Source organism: Protopterus annectens, chromosome 6.part1, assembly GCF_019279795.1.
Source record: "Protopterus annectens isolate FY-2018-M chromosome 6.part1, PAN1.0, whole genome shotgun sequence".
In the NCBI taxonomy this organism is placed as follows: Eukaryota; Metazoa; Chordata; order Ceratodontiformes; family Protopteridae; genus Protopterus; species Protopterus annectens.
The window spans coordinates 416120873-416139743 of NC_056738.1; the positions used below are offsets into that span (position 1 = coordinate 416120873).

The 18871-nt window shown below is 39.9% G+C and overlaps 1 protein-coding gene across 1 annotated transcript in view; it reads right to left on the minus strand.

The window, feature by feature from the left end:
* LOC122805605 (solute carrier family 22 member 6-A-like) overlaps nucleotides 1-18871 on the minus strand; it is a 335119-nt gene that overhangs the window by 203740 nt on the left and 112508 nt on the right. The window contains exon 4 of the mRNA XM_044075845.1: nucleotides 18194-18362. Coding sequence (XP_043931780.1) covers nucleotides 18194-18362 — 169 coding nt within the window. The remainder of the gene's footprint in view (nucleotides 1-18193; nucleotides 18363-18871) is intronic.

Consider the following 18871-nt stretch of genomic DNA (forward strand, 5'->3'; position numbering starts at 1 on the left):
TGTCTATGATACCATATCCCCCCCATTATTCCTACCCATGCACGCTGATTGGCCGGCGTGCCCGTTGTAGATCATGTTATAGTAATTGCACACGGTCTGGTCGACCGGACCTAGTTCCATTACTATACCTCGGTATTCATAACCTGTCTCACTATGTTACATGGGTCTGACATTGTGTGACAGCTTTAACTGAGCCACGGACATGTCCGTTGCTTACTTTGGGGCAGTCCCGCTCTGCTACACACATTTAACATGGCGGAACAGGTTGGACAGCACAGCAACGGGGACATCGGGCTCTCCGTCGTTGTTTTGTATTGAATCGCTATGTTGATTTTGTTTCACATAGCGAGACAGTGTCGACATTGGCAACGGACATCTCGCGCAGTACATCCGCACCGCGGCGGGTGCCGTATGTCTGTGGATAGGCGGCGGACAATGCTGTGCCATTATGTCTGGCAATATATAGTTTCTTTCCCTAGATGATATGGCATACTAGCAATGACCCACGTCTGGGTGTGGGTACTGCTGTATTTACCCACGGTTGCCTTTGTGTGGTCCCTCAGGCATCGGCCTTGGGACCGCACCACGTCTACCGTGGGTATATCCAGCATTACCCACATCTGGGCGTGGGTTATTGCTATGGTATTCCGTGTGTACGGACATGTGTGTTTGGACAACCTACAATAGCTTCTGCTATTGGCATACAATGCTGTGGGTGGTGCCGGTTATCATACATATGCCATGTTCTGCGTTTGTCCCATTCACACTTGTCTATCCCCTGTCCTCATTCGTACGTGGATATTTATGTGGCACATGATTGAACTATGTATTACCTGCAGGTATGCTGTGTACAGTGCACATATGTCACTGTTGGTTACAGTGTATCTGTGTACCTACCTCTGTGATACTGAGGACTACCACACATCCTTCGCAGCATTACATGCGTATGTCCATACTATTGTTCAGTGGCCTGTGGGGGGTTGTCGGAGCTACGGTTACACGTGTCCCTGTTTGTGCACGCATCATGGTGGTCTTTGACCGGCCTCCGTTGCTATCGTGGGATGGACGGTGGCGTTGGTGTGTGTTTGGGTTGTGTTTCTACTGCTGATACGTCAGTGGGGGGTGGGGTTGGCACATGTTCCTCTTTGCAGGGGGCCCCATCCTGGACATTTGTGTCCTGCGTCGACACTTGGCACGTGCCATATGTCCTGTGATATTTCCACAGTCGTGTATGCCTTCCTGCATTACTACTGCGTGTTACTGGCAGTTTGTATCTGGTACTCATGGCTATTATGTTGGATGGCTTAGGCTATTCCCATGCTATGACATACCCATTCATCCGGGCATATACGTGTTACTCAATCCTTTGCATTGGCCGTGGGTGTTTGGCCGTACGGCACCACTATTATCTACGTGTGATGTCCCACCTTCACCTTCTGTGCATGTGGCAGCCTGTTGGGGTGTCCTGCTTGGTGGGTGGATGTTCCACCCTATGTCTTGTGTTTGACATGTCTGCATAGCTAATCATCGGTACAGTGGCTGCACATACTGCTTTGTCCAGATGTGTACAGTTATGGACACCATGGCGTGTGAACACCTATGGGGTTACGACAGGTCCGTACCACATGCGGGATGTACGCATTCTGCTGACACATTCACATGCGGCCATTTGGATATCAGTACCTGAGGTGGGTTGTTGACATGTGGGGTACATATTTGCATGCATGGCACTGCCTAGGACAATACTTCATACTACATTTGGGGTATACCCACTGTGTGTAGGTGTGCAGCTGCGCAAGGCTGCTAGCTGGATTGGGTGGACGGTCGTACATGGGTGCAGGTTACGTGCTATGACAGGGCTGTTGTGTATTACATTTGCATGCATGGGTTCTGCTTCTGGATATCCCGCTTCGGCATACGCCATCCTATGTGTATGCGATGGGTACGTTGCTGGGTCTAGCACATGTTGCTATGCACATGTTTGTCTGTGTTTAGGGTATCTAGTTTCTTTCTGGTTGTTATATGGACACGGCTGCCCAGCTGTGTACTCTCACTACCACTGTGGCACTGCTGGTGACCATGCCCATGAGGCTACTCGTGTGTAGGTGCGGCGCGCTGACATGCTGCGGTACACCTTCACTGGGTATGCCTGCTGACAGTGCATTGTGTGACGGACACGGTATTATGCGTATCCTTTGTTCCTTGGATGGGTACAATTTGGACTTCATGGATTAATGCTTGGTTCTCCGTTTTGTGTGGATGGGTACTATGTTGCATACTCTGCGTACGTTTCATTATCCACGGACACTGGTTGGTGCGGTTGCTCTTGCGGGCGACCTGTGACAGTCAGCACTTTAGGTTGCTCCTCGCCTGCCGGCTTGGCCACGCCTTACGGGCGCATCCTACTTGGGCTCGCGCACGTGCTCTCTGCACGTGGTTGTGGTTGCGGCGCACACTCATTACTATGCATGTGGCGCTGCTATGCCGGTTATACACTGCACTGCCGGTGCAAGCCTTACGCTGGCCTTGCGCCGAGCTTCATGAATCTGGGGGAGTATGATTAAACACCAATGATAGTGTTAGCCTTATGTGAATAACATCCTAGGTATGCTTTTATGAGTAAGACATGTGTTGCAAAATGTCTATATATATTATGTCAGTAGTTCAGCCTGGGTTGGAACAATTGAGCTAGCTAAATGGGCTTTGAGAAGCTATTTGAACTTGGCTTTGTTGGCTGTATTTCTTATGTTCAAGGGTATGACATTCCAGATTTTAGCAATGTAGTTGGAGTATAGGGAGTCGCCTGAGCAATTTTTGTTTCTGGTAACATCCATCAGTGATTTATTGGTGAATCGCAGCAGGCATTTACTTGAGCATTGATTTATTAGGGCTTGTAGAGATGTTTTTTTTTCAGGTTTGTAGAATATTACACGGGCCATAGTAAGTTAGTTAAGGGTGAGGTGGTTGGGTAGTTCTAGCCAATATAGTTGTTTAAGGGCCTGATAGTGATGAGACTTAAAGGTTGAATTAGTTGTAAATTTCGCTATTTTGTTGTAGCAGGTGTTTATTTTGACTAAGTCAGATTTGTTGAGATTGGTGAGTATGGGGGATGTGGCGAGAAGTGTGGAGACTATGTGGGTTCTGGCAATAATGAGTTTAGTATTATAAGATGGGTATTTTTTGCATCTGTATAGAGTTCTGAGTTTTTTGTGAACATTTTTAATTGTTTGGGCGATATGTAGGTCAGACTTCATGTTTTGATCTATTATAACACCTAGAAGTTTGGTTTGGGGGACTGGTGTAATAATGGGTTTATTGCTTGAAATTATTTTGTATGAAGGGCTTGGATCTATGGCTTTTGTGAGATGAAATAGCATCAGCTTATTTTTGTTTTGGTTGAGTATAAGTTGTGCATCTGATAGCCATGTTTTGACTATGAGAAATGATTCTTGTGTTATTTTTTTAAGTTCTTGGAGGGTTGGGGCAGAACAGATTAGGGTTGAATCATCTGCATATCAGACCAGTGTAGCATGTAGGGTGGCAGTATGAAGGTTGTTGGTGACTAAACTGAAAGAGTGGGGAGCAAGGATAGACCCTTGCAGAACACCTAAAGTAACAGGTAGAAGAAGAGATAGGTTGTTTTGCCATTTTACAGCTTGTCTGCAGTCAGATAAGTAGTCCTGGAGCCAGGCAAGGGTGGAGTATATTAGACTGAGTTCTGATAGCACAGTTAAAAGTTTGTTATGAGATACAGTGTTGAAATCTTTATAGAGGTCTATAAAAATAGAAGATGACAAGTTGCCTTAATTCCAGTGTTGATTAATAGTGTTAGTGAAGTTAAGAAGGGCTGTGGTAGTGCTGTGATTAGAATGGAATCCATGTTGGGTGTTTGCTAGAAGTTTGTTGGCTAAGAGATTGTTTAGGATTTGAGTATGAATGCACTTTTTGAGAATTTTTGATAAGGGTGATAGTATAGCAATGGGACAGTAATTTGATAGTTCAGTTGAGTTGCTACCTTTGTGTAATGGTATTATGTGTGATATTTTCCAGAGAGGAGGAGAGTGTTGTTCAAGATGAAGCAATTGATTAGTAACGAGACTGGGTATGATATGGCTTCTTCTGCAATTTTAAGGTAATCAGCAGGCAGTTCGTCTGCTGCAAGGGGTGTGAGTTTAAGTTTTTTCAGATATTTATATATAGTACTAGTTGGGAATGGTTGTAGGGAAAAGCAGTTGCTTTTATGAGCTAAGGAAGATTTGTTGGTGGTGTTGGGCAGTTATTGTTAGTTAGGGTGGTTATAGATTCAGTGAAATATTTGTTAAACTGGATGACAAAATTGTCAATAGAGTTAGTGGTGGATGAGGGGTGCTGGTTTGACCTGGTTGTAGAATTTTGTTAATAGTTGACCAGAAATGTTGTGAGTTCTTTTTGTGCTTGGCTTGTATGTCAGTATAGTGATTTTTTTTGTCAAGTTTGATTTACTTTTTAGATTTACTTCTTAATTCAAGGTATTTCTGTTGATTTGTTGCAGTTGTATTATGGACACAAGTTTTCCAGGCTTTATCTCTTTCTTTGAGAAGTGATCTTGTTTCTTTGGTAAGCCAAGGAACAAAGTTGGACTTTATTCTTAGTATTCTATTGGGGGACATAGAATTTAGGATGATTAGGAAGGTGATGTTGAAATATTCTACTGCACTAAGGGGAGGAATTTTACTGGATTCCAATTACAGTGCTTGAGGGTGGACACAAAGTCGTGAGGGTTGAAGTTTTTTTGTATATTGAATTTGTTAGAAAGAGGAAGTTGTTATTGGAACTGCATGGTGCCAGAGAACGAATGTTGAGAGGTGGTCACTAAGAGAGTCAAGGAGGCTACCAGAGTGATATGACAGTACTATTTGGTTGGTAAGGATCCAGTTGAGGATAGACTACGTTTTTGAGGCTTTATCTACCTTAGTTGTAATTTGTATTATTTGAGTGAATCTGTGGAGATTAATATGGTTAGTGGGGTGCAGAGCATTACAGGAGGACCAATCAATGTTGAAGTCGCCCATTATGATGGTCTCCTGGGGAAGGGTTTTTGCTGTCCATTGTAGGATGGATTCTAGTGTGTTGATATTGTTACCAGGGGAATATAGGATCTGATTATATTTTTATTCTGGTGAACAGTATCTCTACATTATTGAAAGTTTGAGGGCTGTGGTGAATGATTTCTAGTGCAATGTTATTTTTGAGTAGTAACGCAAGGCATCCACCTTTTTTGGGATGTTTCTATCTTGCCTATATATGTTGTATCCTGGAAGAGTTATTTCATTGTCGCTGATTTCTGGTTTAAGCCAGGACTCTGTGATAAGAACTATGCCGGAAGAGTATAATGGAAGGGTGGCATGTAGTTCTTGTATTTTATTCAGGATGCTTCTTGTATTTAGTTTTATTATAAATAGGTCAGTTACTTTCCTGGGGAGGTTTAGTATATTTTGTAGCTGGGTGGTGGGTGTAATAGAGTTGTTTACAGGACCAGGGTTAGGGTGTATGTCCCCACTAAGGATAAGTTGGGATGTTGTGAGGAAAACAACTTTTAGGCATTTGGATATAATTTTATCATACTAAAGGGATAAATGTGTGTAAGAAAGTTGAAGAAGTAATTTGAATGTGGCTAGATTGATGTGTGAGCAATTAAAGATAGGGATAGGAAGAGTAGTGTGGGTTTTGATAGAGATGGTTTGGGAAATGGTGGAGAATGGGATTGTGGTATAATGTTGAGATTACTACAGTAGGACGTTAACTGAGCTGCAAAAGTAAGAGTTAGGATAATTGTGCAGTGTAGTGTTAACATCTTGTTCTATGTAAGGTTTTGTAGAGTAGTTGAAAAGGGGGAATATGTGGCATGTTTTATAGTTTGGAATGCGTTAGGGTAGAATTAGTGCAGAAGGGAGTGTTTTATAAGGTTGTATGTAGATAGGGGAGTTTAGCAAGGGGGTTTAAGCAGAGCACCTGAAGACTATTATAATTAATGGATTGGGTTTTAGTGGGTGGTGTATATTTGTGGGTAAGTGGAGTAGAGAGATAGTGGGGTTGTGACTGGATGATTCAGATGAAGGGGAGTGGCTTGTTTAAAATAAATGTAGGAGTACTGGGGGTGGGTGGTACTGGGGGTAGGGTAGGGGAGTGGATTGAGCCTCTGCATAGCGAGAGTGAATGTAGTGGGCTGGAGCAGAATGTAACAGATGAGAGAAAAAAATCAATACTATAAGTAATAGCAGTAGGGAAAAGCTAGTATTTTTCTTTTAATTAGGATAAATCAACCTGCTTAATGTTGTTAGACAAGGATAAGCCAATTTATACTAGGAGAGGTAGAAAGCTACTGAATTATGTCATGGTGTTGAATGATAATGCAAGGAGACCGTACAGATTAGAAGAGTAGAGGAGTAGAAAGGCTACAAGAGTATTAGGTTCAATGATGTGCTTTCACTCCTACAGACACTGAATGATATCAATAAAAATATAAATGTACATTAATAATCTGGAGGCTTGAATTGCACTGTTTATGCCTTGGTTGAGGAGATGCATTAGGCTTTGTTTATATTGCAGTCAAGTTCTATGTTGAAAGATTTGGCTTCTGAGTCAGTTTGCTGAAATGAAAGAGGGAAAGGAAGTTAGATAACAGGGAGATATGTGTTTTGTAGGGTTACAGGAACTAGACTGTGAGTAAGGTGACTGTGAATATAGAGGTGATGTATTAGGGGAGAGAAAGGGCAAGCTGCAGTTAGGAAGAAAAGGCTGGTATTAGGTTATCAAAGGGGAAAATAAGCAGAGTGTAGGAAGAAAAGTAGTAACAAAGAGATGCAGAACAAACAACTAGTATACTTTATATGCATCAAATCCCACTAAATCACTTATTAAAAGCAGTTGAGGCAGGTTATATGGTTGTAAAATACAAGGAAACACAGAACAAAATATATGACTAATACACATTAGTTATTCAGAGAAACAGACAAATAACAGCTTTAAAATATCCCTGTTGGAATAGTGGAATAACTGCCACTTTGTTGTACTAAAAAGTCAGTTATACATTTTATGTCAATATTACTGTCAGTACACATTCATTTTGAATTAGTACCACTCTTTTACATGCTGTGAAACTAGCAGTTCTAAATGGCGGTTGGTATATGGAATGCAAGACAAATCAATACTGGCTACCAGTAAACATGCCTAATGGTACATTAAGATGTGAGAGTAACCAGAAAAAAATAAATGCCCAAGCAACTGGCATACAAACACCTTGAGTCCATTTCAAAAAGTGCAACTGGATGCATGAAACTATGAATTCCCCAGAAAATGTATAATTATAAGTACCTCGCTAGCTGGAATGCCACCGTAACAGTCTGTCATGGAAATGTTATCAGAAAGCTATAAAGCATACAAAATTATTTCTGCAGCTTTAGCACACCACTGAGACACAAGCACTGTGTGGCGATAGTAAGTGGGATAGGACAAGAGGGTGTGAATCCCTGGTAGAGTCTTTAAAGTGCTGCAAGGCATGATGGGAGGAAAAACTAAACTGAAGTCTCAGAGAATGCAAGCGGCAAGTCCTATGTGTGGATACACCACTGATTTAGAGCAGAATGCAACAGATGGAAGAAAAACAAACAGTCAGTGATGCTGTAAGTAATAGCAGTGGGGAAAAGCTAGTATTGTTAGGGGGGGAAAGCTAGTATATGTTAGGGGGATACACACTGCCAGGGGCTAGTGACTTTAAATTACAATTAACAAAGCTTAGTAAGATTGACAAAATGCTGCCGAACCTACTAACAAAAGCTATTTCTGGAGCAAAATATTTGATTACTTAAGGAAACAAACCAAAGAAGTGATATTACGGCTGGAATATAAATCTTTAATATCAAGAGGTTAAAAACAAGTTAAAATAATAAAATGAGATGCGTGCTTTCAGCATAAAGCCTTCTTCAAATCTGGTTTCAATCAATGAGTGCAGCATTAAATGAGGGTATTAACCAATCATAATCATCTCCTCAGGTGACGCCTCCTTAGCATAGGCTTAAGGGGAAGCAACTCATTCAATCCTGGATGCTTATCAGCTCTTAAGTCAGCTATCCATTTACTCTCTTTGAGCTCAGTAAATTCCTTAATATTTCCTCCTCTTGGATAACTTGTATACCCGTTGCAATGCCATAAATCGAAAGTCATGTCCAGGATTTGAAATTATATGTTTACTTAAGGCATTGGTGGTTACTTTGTTTCTGATATCTCTCAAATGTGCTTGAATTCGGGTTTTAAATGGGCAGTTGGTTTTACCCACATACAAACTTGCACATACCATGCACTTTGCCACATAGATTATATTCTTAGTCTGACAGTCAACAAAGGCTCTAGTTGTTTAATGTCTGCCTGTCACAGGATGTTCAAAATATCCATCAGCTAGTATATAGCTGCATGGACTGCAGCATCCACACCTGAATGCATCTGTTTTACTGATCACAGGGATGTTTTTCTTAGGGAATGAATCCTTACAAAGTAATTGTTTAAGATTTGGTTTGTTCTTGTAGCAAATCTAGGTACATCACCTATGAGTCTCCATATGTTCTCATCTGCTGTTAACATTTTCCAGTTCTTGCTTATTACATTATGAATGGAGCCAGTATTACTGCTATAAGTTAATGTGCATCTCATATTGGGATATGATTCATCTCTTTGTTTACTCCCATTCTGGGGTCCCTTATGGAAGTATGGTTTGCCCTTGGTACTTCATAGCTGTGATGCTTGACATGCTATCATATTCATTTCACCATCTGTATAGCCTCTTCCTGACAGCTCTTTCTTTGATTCAAGTGCATCCCTTTCATAGACTTCATTTTTGGTATTTAGTCTGGATTGCCATAGGAATTTGTTCTTGATGACCTGTGGAAATATATGCTTGGGATGCATACTAGTTTGATGCAAAGAATTGTTCCTCCAGCATTCCTTCCTGTAGGTACAGGTCTCTATCTTTCCATCAGTGTCCTTCGATATAGTTACATCTAGGAAATCAATCATAGATTCGGATGTTCAGATGTCAAAATCCAAAAAGTCAGTGGTGTTTCTTAGGTAGTCTATGAACATATTGAGTTGCGCTATATCACTGTCCTAAAGGAAAAAATGTCATCAACAAATCTCCTATAGTACAGTAAGTGTCTCCTCCATTGATTGGTGTCTTTAAATACAAAATCCATCTCCCATTGTGCCATGACAAGATCGGAATATGAATTGGCACAGGAGATCCCCATCACCACTCCCCATTTCTGTACATAATGTTGATCTTCATACATCAAACCGTTGTTTTCTAGGATAATTTCCAGTAGGGAAGATATCTGCTGTATATCATTGTTAATATATTCACCATTGTCACTTAATATCCTTTGAATTGATTGAATTCCATACTGGTTTGGTATGACCATAAAGAGGTTCTGCACATCCATGGTCACCAATAGCTCCATTCCTTGTAGCCCACTGGTTTGGCAGAAATTCAAGAGTCCCACAAGAAAGTCCTCAGTATCTTTTAATATGGTGTCGTACTTGTTCAGGGCTCTCTTCAATCTGTGTTCCATATAAATGGAGGAGGGTTCAGTAGCCCAACCACCTATAGAGACTATAGGTCTTAATGAAGGGTTATTCACTTGTTTGTGTATTTTGGGTAACCCTTTGATCACCGGAGTAACCATTTCCTCCACTTGGAAGTACACATATAGTTCTTCAGTAATGAGATGCGTAAGCATAAGGCATATAAATTATGCTTAATATTTAATATTATCTTATTTAGTTCACTTATGTTTACACTTCTATATGTGGTGGTATCACTAAGTAATTCCAACATTTTCATTCTATACCATGCCTTATCCATCGCAACAGTTGCCCCCTTGTCCGCTGGCTTAATCACAAGTGCATCATTCATCATCAGATCCTGTAGGACTTTCTGCTCACCTTCAGTCAGATTATAGAAGTGCCCACATTTATTGTTGCTTCTCAGCTCAAATACTTCCTTCTCACAAGTCCTCACAAAGGCATCTACTAAAGGATGTAAAGTCGGCACTATCAAGTTGGGCTTCTTAAAAAAAGGCAAATTACCATTATTGCCTTGTAGTAAAGTATTGTTAGGAAAAAAAATTTCAGAGTAATGCCTCTAGCAAAGGACTTGACGTCAAAGACAAATTCATTATGTCTGTATGCAGTTGCTGGTATAAAGGAGAGTCCTTTATTAAGTAACTGAGCTTCCATATCAGTTAATGTATATGAGGATATGTTCACTACCAAATTAGAAGCTATATGGGTTACACTGATGTCGTCCTTTTCTTCCTGTCCCTGTTCATCGAACGCTCCATTCTATGGAGCCCTTTCTGCTTCAAAAAAATGTGAAATTTTGAAAAAACAGAGACTGATGTGCCTTTAGGGCATGCTCCTCTTGGCCAATTGCTCATCTCCATAGATGATTCGTTAGTCCCTGGAGCCTTTTTATTGTTGGTCTGAACTTCATTGTCCACATAAGTTGAACTCTGTGTATCTTGCAGCTGTGTATTAATTACACTATCTGAGTTATGTGCGATCTCACTCAGCTCACGTTCCTCTGTAGATACAATATCTTTATTTTTATTTTGTGCTGTCGCATTCACTGGTCTACCATTTGTATTATTAATACTATTAAATATGTTCCTATCTGATGCACCGCCTACATCTGGTTCTGAACGGTCACGCCCCCTCTCTTCAGTAAGCTCCACATTCATGGTAGTAACAGTAACATGCTGCTGTTCATGATTTTTGGAAACATCATATTTACCTTCTCCAGACCACTCAAAAATGTGCCTTCTTTGAAAATCATCATAGTCACTTCCTAGACAAAGCCAAACATAATGGATGGACAATACCCAAAATCATGGGCATATTTTAAATATTGTTCTGACAAATTTAGAAAATTAAGAGGTTTTACATTAACATAATTTTTTGAAAAACGTGTAATCTGAATCAAATGTCTGACATTATTTTCTGACTGCATTTCTCAATGATTTGCCAGAAAACTATATATGTTATAAGGAATAGAGCAAACAGATAAAGCAAAAATCTGGACATTCTGTAAAATTCTGGAAAGTTGAAAGGTATGCTGTCAGCCCTGCTTACTCTCGTATAGCCAAAGTACATAAAAATGAATTAAGCCCTGTTTCAGGCTAATTGTCTCAGCTGCTAGAACAAAAAGTGAAACACTAATCATTCTGGCAGAGCTGAACCCCATCATAATTTTGTGAAATCTCATATTGAAGACACTTATGACTTTATGGATAAGTTGAAGGTTTAAAAATGAGGTATTATTATCCATGTTGGATGTGCATATCCTTTTCTTAGTACTGCTTTAGGACATTGGTATTGTATAAGTGATTACATTTATCACAGAAACGGCAACTATGCCTACTAATGAAGTTTTTGTAATTGGGAAAGGGAAACTGCTTTAGTTAATTTTAAAAATTACATTTTTTTTTGTAGAAAGTTTTTCCAGCAAATTTCAGTGGTGAGTATGAGAGCAGTGTTGGTCCCTAGTTTTGGAAACTTATTTATGGACAAATGATAAGATAATTTAATTTATGGTTCTGTTTTTGAAAGACATTTAGCAGGCTATTTTCACTTTACTGATGACATGTTTGTGTTGTGGAAAGATTGTATAACTAGATTTGCTGAGTGCCTAGAATATTTAAAAAAGACACCTTTTTCTTTTTTATTTACTGCAAACTGTTCTCACACAGTTTTGCCATTTTTAGAGCTAGAGGTCTATAAGAAAGAAAATAAGGAATGATTTTGCATAAGGGTATAAAGAAAACCAGCATGTAGTAATGCTTTATGTACATTACACAAGTACAAAACTTAAGATGTCAAAAATTAATGTGGTGAAAAGCCAAGCTGTAAGAATGTTTAGGTTGACATGTTGACATTTTTGAGCTCAAAACCTGTGAAGTGAAAGAGATGTTTTGTTAAAAGGGTGTGCCAGGCACTATATTGATAAGACTCTTCAAACCTCAATCAGCAAAGATGGAAAGAAGTACTAGTTACAAATATGTGGTAGAGGGTGGTATTGCAACAAGGCAAATTGGACGTGTTGGTAGACACATGAAGGACAGGCCCCTACATATAAGGGTTTAGTGCAGATTACTTTGCAGTTAAGTGGATTGAGGAAACTGAACATTTTTCATTAATAATGTAACAACAGAAATGTGCTCAAGGATGGACTATTTTTTTTATATCACACGGGAGACAATCCAAATTGTGTCCTACAACATGACAGTAACTGAAAAAGTATGAGAGGGGTGACCCAAAAAAGGAAAGGTACATTTTCATGTGTTTTTTTTTTTTTTGTGCAAACTGCAGGTTAGTGGCCAGCAGTCCCACTTTCTCCTGTGAGAAGACAGATAAAACTTCTGGAACCAGGGAGCAGTTTGCGTGCAACATGCAGAACATTATATATGTCGCTGCTGTGCAACATGCAGAACATTATATATGTCACTGCTTGTGGTTCTTGCACAAGTTAGTATGTGGGAAGAACAACCAGAAAAGTGCAACAAAGGATACAATATTATGTTTTCAGACCTTTAGGTGAAAAGACAATTATAATGCCCTGTACAAGCATTCCACACAGTCTTCAAACTTCAGAAAATTTATTTTTAATATACTGGAGCAAGTGAATGAGACAAGGAGATATTGAGCTCTTATTTAATAGAAGAGACCTATTCTGGCAGCTATAGTAGGCTGCTAATATTCTTCTTGAATTGAAAGATTTATTTCCTTTAAGCCTGAGTTGAAAATCAGAAGGCTGAAGTAAAGATATTCTGAGTGGTGACAACTGACTTAGTTTTTAAACTGTTTTATTTTGATTTTAATGCTGATGCCTGTTATTGTGATATTGTTCAAAAAGAGTTATCCATGTTTTATTTTTGTATATGCATATATATATATATATTTTTTTTTTATTGTCTCTGTTTTTTGGAGCAATAGTGAGTAGGAAATATTTTGATAGCTATAGAGAGAACGTATGTTGTAGTTTGTTATTTAATTATCAAGTGTGGTTGAAGTATTTATTAGTCTGACAAAGTCTAATATGATCTGTGGAAAAAAACACTCATTACTAATGAAATTCTACATTTGAGAAATACTAGATGACTGAGGACTGCTTTATTCTTTTATGTAAAGATTACTACATTCTTGGTCTTATAGGTTTATAAGCTCATAGGTTCATAGGTAGGTACTAGGCTATCAGCCCAAGGGCCTAAGTAAGCCTAGCCAACAAAGTTCCCTGGCTTATGCCAACCCAAGAAAGTTAATTTCCTGTGCCCCTGTTGAGTAGAGCCACAGAAGTGATCCCCGGGGTGTATTTCCTATTTCCCATCCACTCATCAAGATTTTTCTTGAAGAGTGTTAATGAGGAACTTTGCTTGACATAGACGGGTAGCTTGTTCCAGAGTATGGGAAGCCTCTGGGACAGGAATCTATTCCTCCAGCAAGTCCTGTTTATTGTGGTGACAAGGTTTAGGTCCCTAGAGCATGTAGCTCAGAGGGATTCAGATTTCTTTAGGTGTAGCATGTCCAACAGCTCTGGGTTTGACATAGCTTTATATGTTAGGCAGAGATCACCTCAGAGTAGGTGATATGCTACAGAGTAAAGCTGGGGGTTTTTGAGACGATCAGTGTAGGGCATCTGTTTGAGGCCAGTAATTCCTTTGTGAGGTACTACTGTGGCCTTTCCAGCTGCTGCAGATGTCTTGTGAGGTACATTCCAAAAGGGACATTGTACTCTATAATGGGTCTAATGAGTGTTGAGTAGAGGGGAACAATGACCTCTTTTTTTCCTGGATGAGAACCCTTTTGTGATGAGGTGTGCCTTGTAGAAGGATTTCCTGACTACTGTGGCAATGTGATTATCAAAGGAGAGACTACTGTTCACCTGGGTCCCAAGGTCTCTTATCACACATTCAGTGTTAAGAAGACTGCTGCCTATGTGGTAGTTCATGGGTACAGAGTTTTTACCAAAGGGGATAACAATGCACTTTTTGGCACTGAGCTTGAGGCCATGGCTCTGACACCAGGCATCTGTCTCAGTGAGGCCCCTCTGTATGATGTCCACATCATTTGAGGACTCAACTATAGCTCCTAGTTTGCAGCCATCTGTGAAATTCATTAGCCAGAGACCTTCTGTGTTAGCCTGTAGTTCAGAGAAGTAGAATCCAAACAGGAGAGGTCTCAGGACTGAACCCTGTGGTACTCCACTTGTCACTGGTTTGAAGTCAGATTTGGAGTCTGCAACTTTTACAGTATGGGTTCTGTCAGTAAGCCAGTTGGCAACCCATCTTGTAACATAGGGATATGTACCTAGTTTAGTAAGTTTAGCTATAATTCCAGAATGTGGGATGGTGTTGAAAGCCTTGGGGAGGTCAAGACAGGCTGTGTGAACCACCTTACCCTCATCTATGGCTTTGGTGACTGCCTCAAAGAAGTCAACCAGGTTCAGGAGGCAAGATGTGCCTTTCACAAACTCGAGCTGGGTGAGGTCCCGAGTTTGGACGTTACCAATGTCTTTGTTTATGAATTCCATGATGATACATTCCATGGCCTTGCAGACCAGGCTCATCAGGCTAATTAATAGGGCGATAGTTCCCAGGATCAGTGGTGGATCCCTCTTTGTGGAGTGGGATAACTGTTGCTATGTGCCATTCAGTGGGCACAAAGCCTGATGTGAGGCTATGATTGAACATGGTGCTTAGGTGGGGACCCAGTTCGTTCTGAAGTTCTTGTAAAATGCAGCCTGGGATGTTGTCCGGTCCCATGGATGCTGTGTTTTTGGCTTTAGAGAGTGCTGCTTTTACCTGTGAAGTTGTGATTACAGGGACACTGCATTCTTCCAGTATACATATGGGCCCTTTAGGGGGTGAGAGGTGGGTAAAGTCAGCACTGAACCTATCTGCCAGGGTTTTGGCAATATCAGTTGGTTCTGTAATTTTTGTGCTATTGTGCTGTAACTCAGATCAGATCTGGGTGTTGCCATTGAGATTCTTGACATAGCTATAGAATGCTTTGTGGTTTTCCTTAGAATCAGTGGCAATCTTGGTTTCATAGCTAGCTTTGGAGGAGTTTATAAAGGAATCTGAGCTTCTTGCTGAGGCTGACCAGGGAGCTCATTCACTCATGGGATTTTACTCTCTTTTACAACAATTTCTTCCTTCTGATGTAGTTTGTTTATGGCAGGGGATCACCAGACTGGTTTCCTTTTTTGGAGGGTAAGAATTAGGATTACTACTTTTGCAGGCCATTTTAAGCCTTGCCAGTTTCATGTTTTGTGCTTGAATTAACCTATCCAATTTGGTGTTAGATTTCTCTTACCCATCCCATGGTCAATAATTATATATTACCCCTAATGAAAATAACTGGAATCATACCATAGATAATTTGAGGAGACATGGGACAATGCATTTAGGAGCTGCCTCTGTCCATAAGTAGTACAGGGGGTGGTTCTGGGTAAATTATCTTTTTCCCATCTATAGATTCAGCTTGGGCTTAAAATGGGACATGATTGAGCTTTGTTTTATGTAGATGGGGAGTCTGTTTTAGAGCAGTGGTATCCTCTGTGAGATAAACCTGTACCTCCGAACCATTCTGTTAATGTTGAGGAAGAGGTTTATATCCCTAGCCCTAGTATTTCTGATGATATTTGACTTGCTGATGTGCAGTAAATCCATCAGTATTGGGTTGGAGAATACTGTGTATGCCAGACACTGGTAACCTCTTAGCTTAGGATGCAGAGTATAGTGACAGAGCTTTGAGATGGTCCATGTAGGACATATTGTTTAGACCTTGTATCCTTTTAATAAAGTATCTCTGTGGATGTTCAAGTTGTTACATGTGTCTGGATAAATACATGCCAAAGTGGGCACTTTATTCATAAATGGCCTAATGAGAACTGAGTAAAGAGGAACAATGACATCCCTGGACCTAGATACAATCCATTGGTTTATAAGCTATGCAGTGTAGAAAGACTTTCTTACGACCATGGGCACATGTTGGTTGAAAGTCAGGTCACTGTCCACATAATTTGCCAAATTCAGAACAACTGGGTCAACTCTTAGGGGTGTTTTGTCAGTTTGGTAGCTCTCCAGGATAGATGACTTCCCAAAAGTAATGTTAATGCATTTGCTGGAATTTAGTTTCAGTCCATGATTTTGGCACCAGTTATTTATTTGGATTAAACCTTCCTGAAAGATGGTTAAATCATGTGGGGGTTTATGACTACTCCTAGCTTGTAGTCATCTGCAAACTTTGTCAGCCAGAGCACTTTCATATTGGCTTTTACTTCAGAGAAGTGGATGCCAAACAGGAGAGGTCCCAGCACAGAACTCTGGGGGACCCCACTGGTGACTGGTCTCTATGTGGAGGTAATTTCCCCTATTCTGATTTTCTGCATCCCATCTTTTGAGACAGTTAGCAGTCCATTAGGTGACATAGCGGTTTATTCCCAATTTGCTTAGCTTTTCTACTATGCCTGAGTGGGGGGATTGTGTCAAGAGCTTTGGCCAGGTTGAGGTATGTGGTGTGTACCATTTTACCTTCATCCATTTCTTTGGTGACCTTTTCAAAAACGTCTACTAGGTTGAGAAAACATGACCTGCCCTTCATGACTCCAAACTGAGATGAGTCAAGTGTTTGGAGGTTCCCTATGTCCTTATTGATTAGTTTTGTATTAAGTCTTTCCATGACTTTGCATGTGAGGCTGGTCAGACTTATGGGTCTGTAATTGCCTGGGTGTATGTAGGGTCCTTGCTTATGCAGGGGAATGAATGTAGCCGCTTTCCATTCACTTGCTGCAAAACATGTGTGGAAGCTGAGTTTGAACAGAGTTGTTATGGGGGTGACTAAACATTGCTTTATGCTGTTTAAGATACATTCAGGGATATTGTCAAGCCCCATCAATGCAGTATTTTTAGCTTTTGATAGCACTTTTAGGACTTGGTCTTGTGTGAGGGTTGGAGATGAGCCAGTTTTAGGGATATCTTGAGGGATTGATGGTGGGGGGAAATGGGTAAATTTAGAACTAAATTTAACAGTACATAGGTTGACTATATATTTAGCTTCAGTGTAGGTTACGTCATTAGATTAAGTTACATCTTGGGTTGACATCAATGATTTGGGGATTCTTTGGCTTTTATATATCTATATATATATATATATATATATAAATAGATATATATATATATATAAATAGATATATAGACAGATGCACACACACACACACACACACACACACACACACACACACACACACACACACACACACACACACACACACACTTATATTCACACATGTTCAGTCTCTCTTGACATTTTTAAATGCACGTTTAGATTCCTGTGACTTGCATATCTGCATAATTAACTACACAAAAGTGTATCTGAAAAATATTTACATAATGCAGTTTACAAGATCAGTAGGTTGTAGGATGACTTCAGAAAAGTATGTGGCCAAAAAGATATCACGAAAGATAACAGAAAGAAAATTTGCAATTAACCCATGTCAGAGTAAATGAAGGTTGCATGATGGAAACGTGGTATAACAGTGAGACTGGAGACAGCATGGAAATGTGGTATAACAGTGAGACTGGAGACAGCATGGAAATGTGGTATAACAGTGAGACTGGAGACAGCATGGAAACGTGGTATAACAGTGAGACTGGAGACAGCATGGAAACGTGGTATAACAGTGTGACTGGAGACAGCATGGAAACGTGGTATAACAGTGAGACTGGAGACAGCATGGAAACGTGGTATAACAGTGAGACTGGAGACAGCATGGAAATGTGGTATAACAGTGAGACTGGAGACAGCATGGAAACGTGGTATAACAGTGAGACTGGAGACAGCATGGAAATGTGGTATAACAGTGAGACTGGAGACAGCATGGAAATGTGGTATAACAGTGAGACTGGAGACAGCATGGAAATGTGGTATAACAGTGAGACTGGAGACAGGCACATGCTATTAGCACTATTGAGACTGTAAAACGGTGGCTGTGAAAGGATGTATGACATAACAGAAGTTAATAAAATATATCCTGAAACATGTAAGTATTATACTCTTGATAAAATAAAAATATCAAGAAAAGCTGACATGCTATAAAACTACTTACCAGGAATACAGAAAGAAGACAAAAAACGGTGCTGATACTACAATCTGAAGCAACTGCCAGTTCCGAATTCCATATGCAACACCTGCCAGAATCAGTTGTCCAGATGTATAGCAATGTCCATTTAATGTCCCCAGGAGGGCTCGTGTCCTTGTTGGCGTCCATTCCATAACTAAATAATGTAATCAAAATGTTGACATCTGGCATATTTCTCATTTATTAACACATACAATTTAAAAAATAAAATCAAGACTGTTGAAGGTTTAAAAACTTGTGTAATAATAAAAGGGTAAACAAATTATTATTTGCATACCCTAACAATTTATATAAAGAACTATATTCCTCTCTGTTTAGTAATTTCTCCTCGAGAAGTTACTTGCTTACGTTCCTAAACAAATATTTTCTATATTGTTCAGAAATCTTGTTGATTAGTATCTTATGAGGCTAAAGCTGAAAGACTTACTGAGCTACAGGACATGAAAGCTCTATGTAGAAAGAAATAATACAATTTTTATGATTTCTAAAATATTCATTCATTATTGTTTTAGTTGTTCTTTTTTTTACGAGTTTGCTTTTTAAAGTTAATATTTCTTAATTCCTATTTTTTTCTTTTCCTTGCATAATAAAGCACTTTAAGGGAGAAAAGTGATTTATATCATGCTGATTCTAGCAGAATCTAAA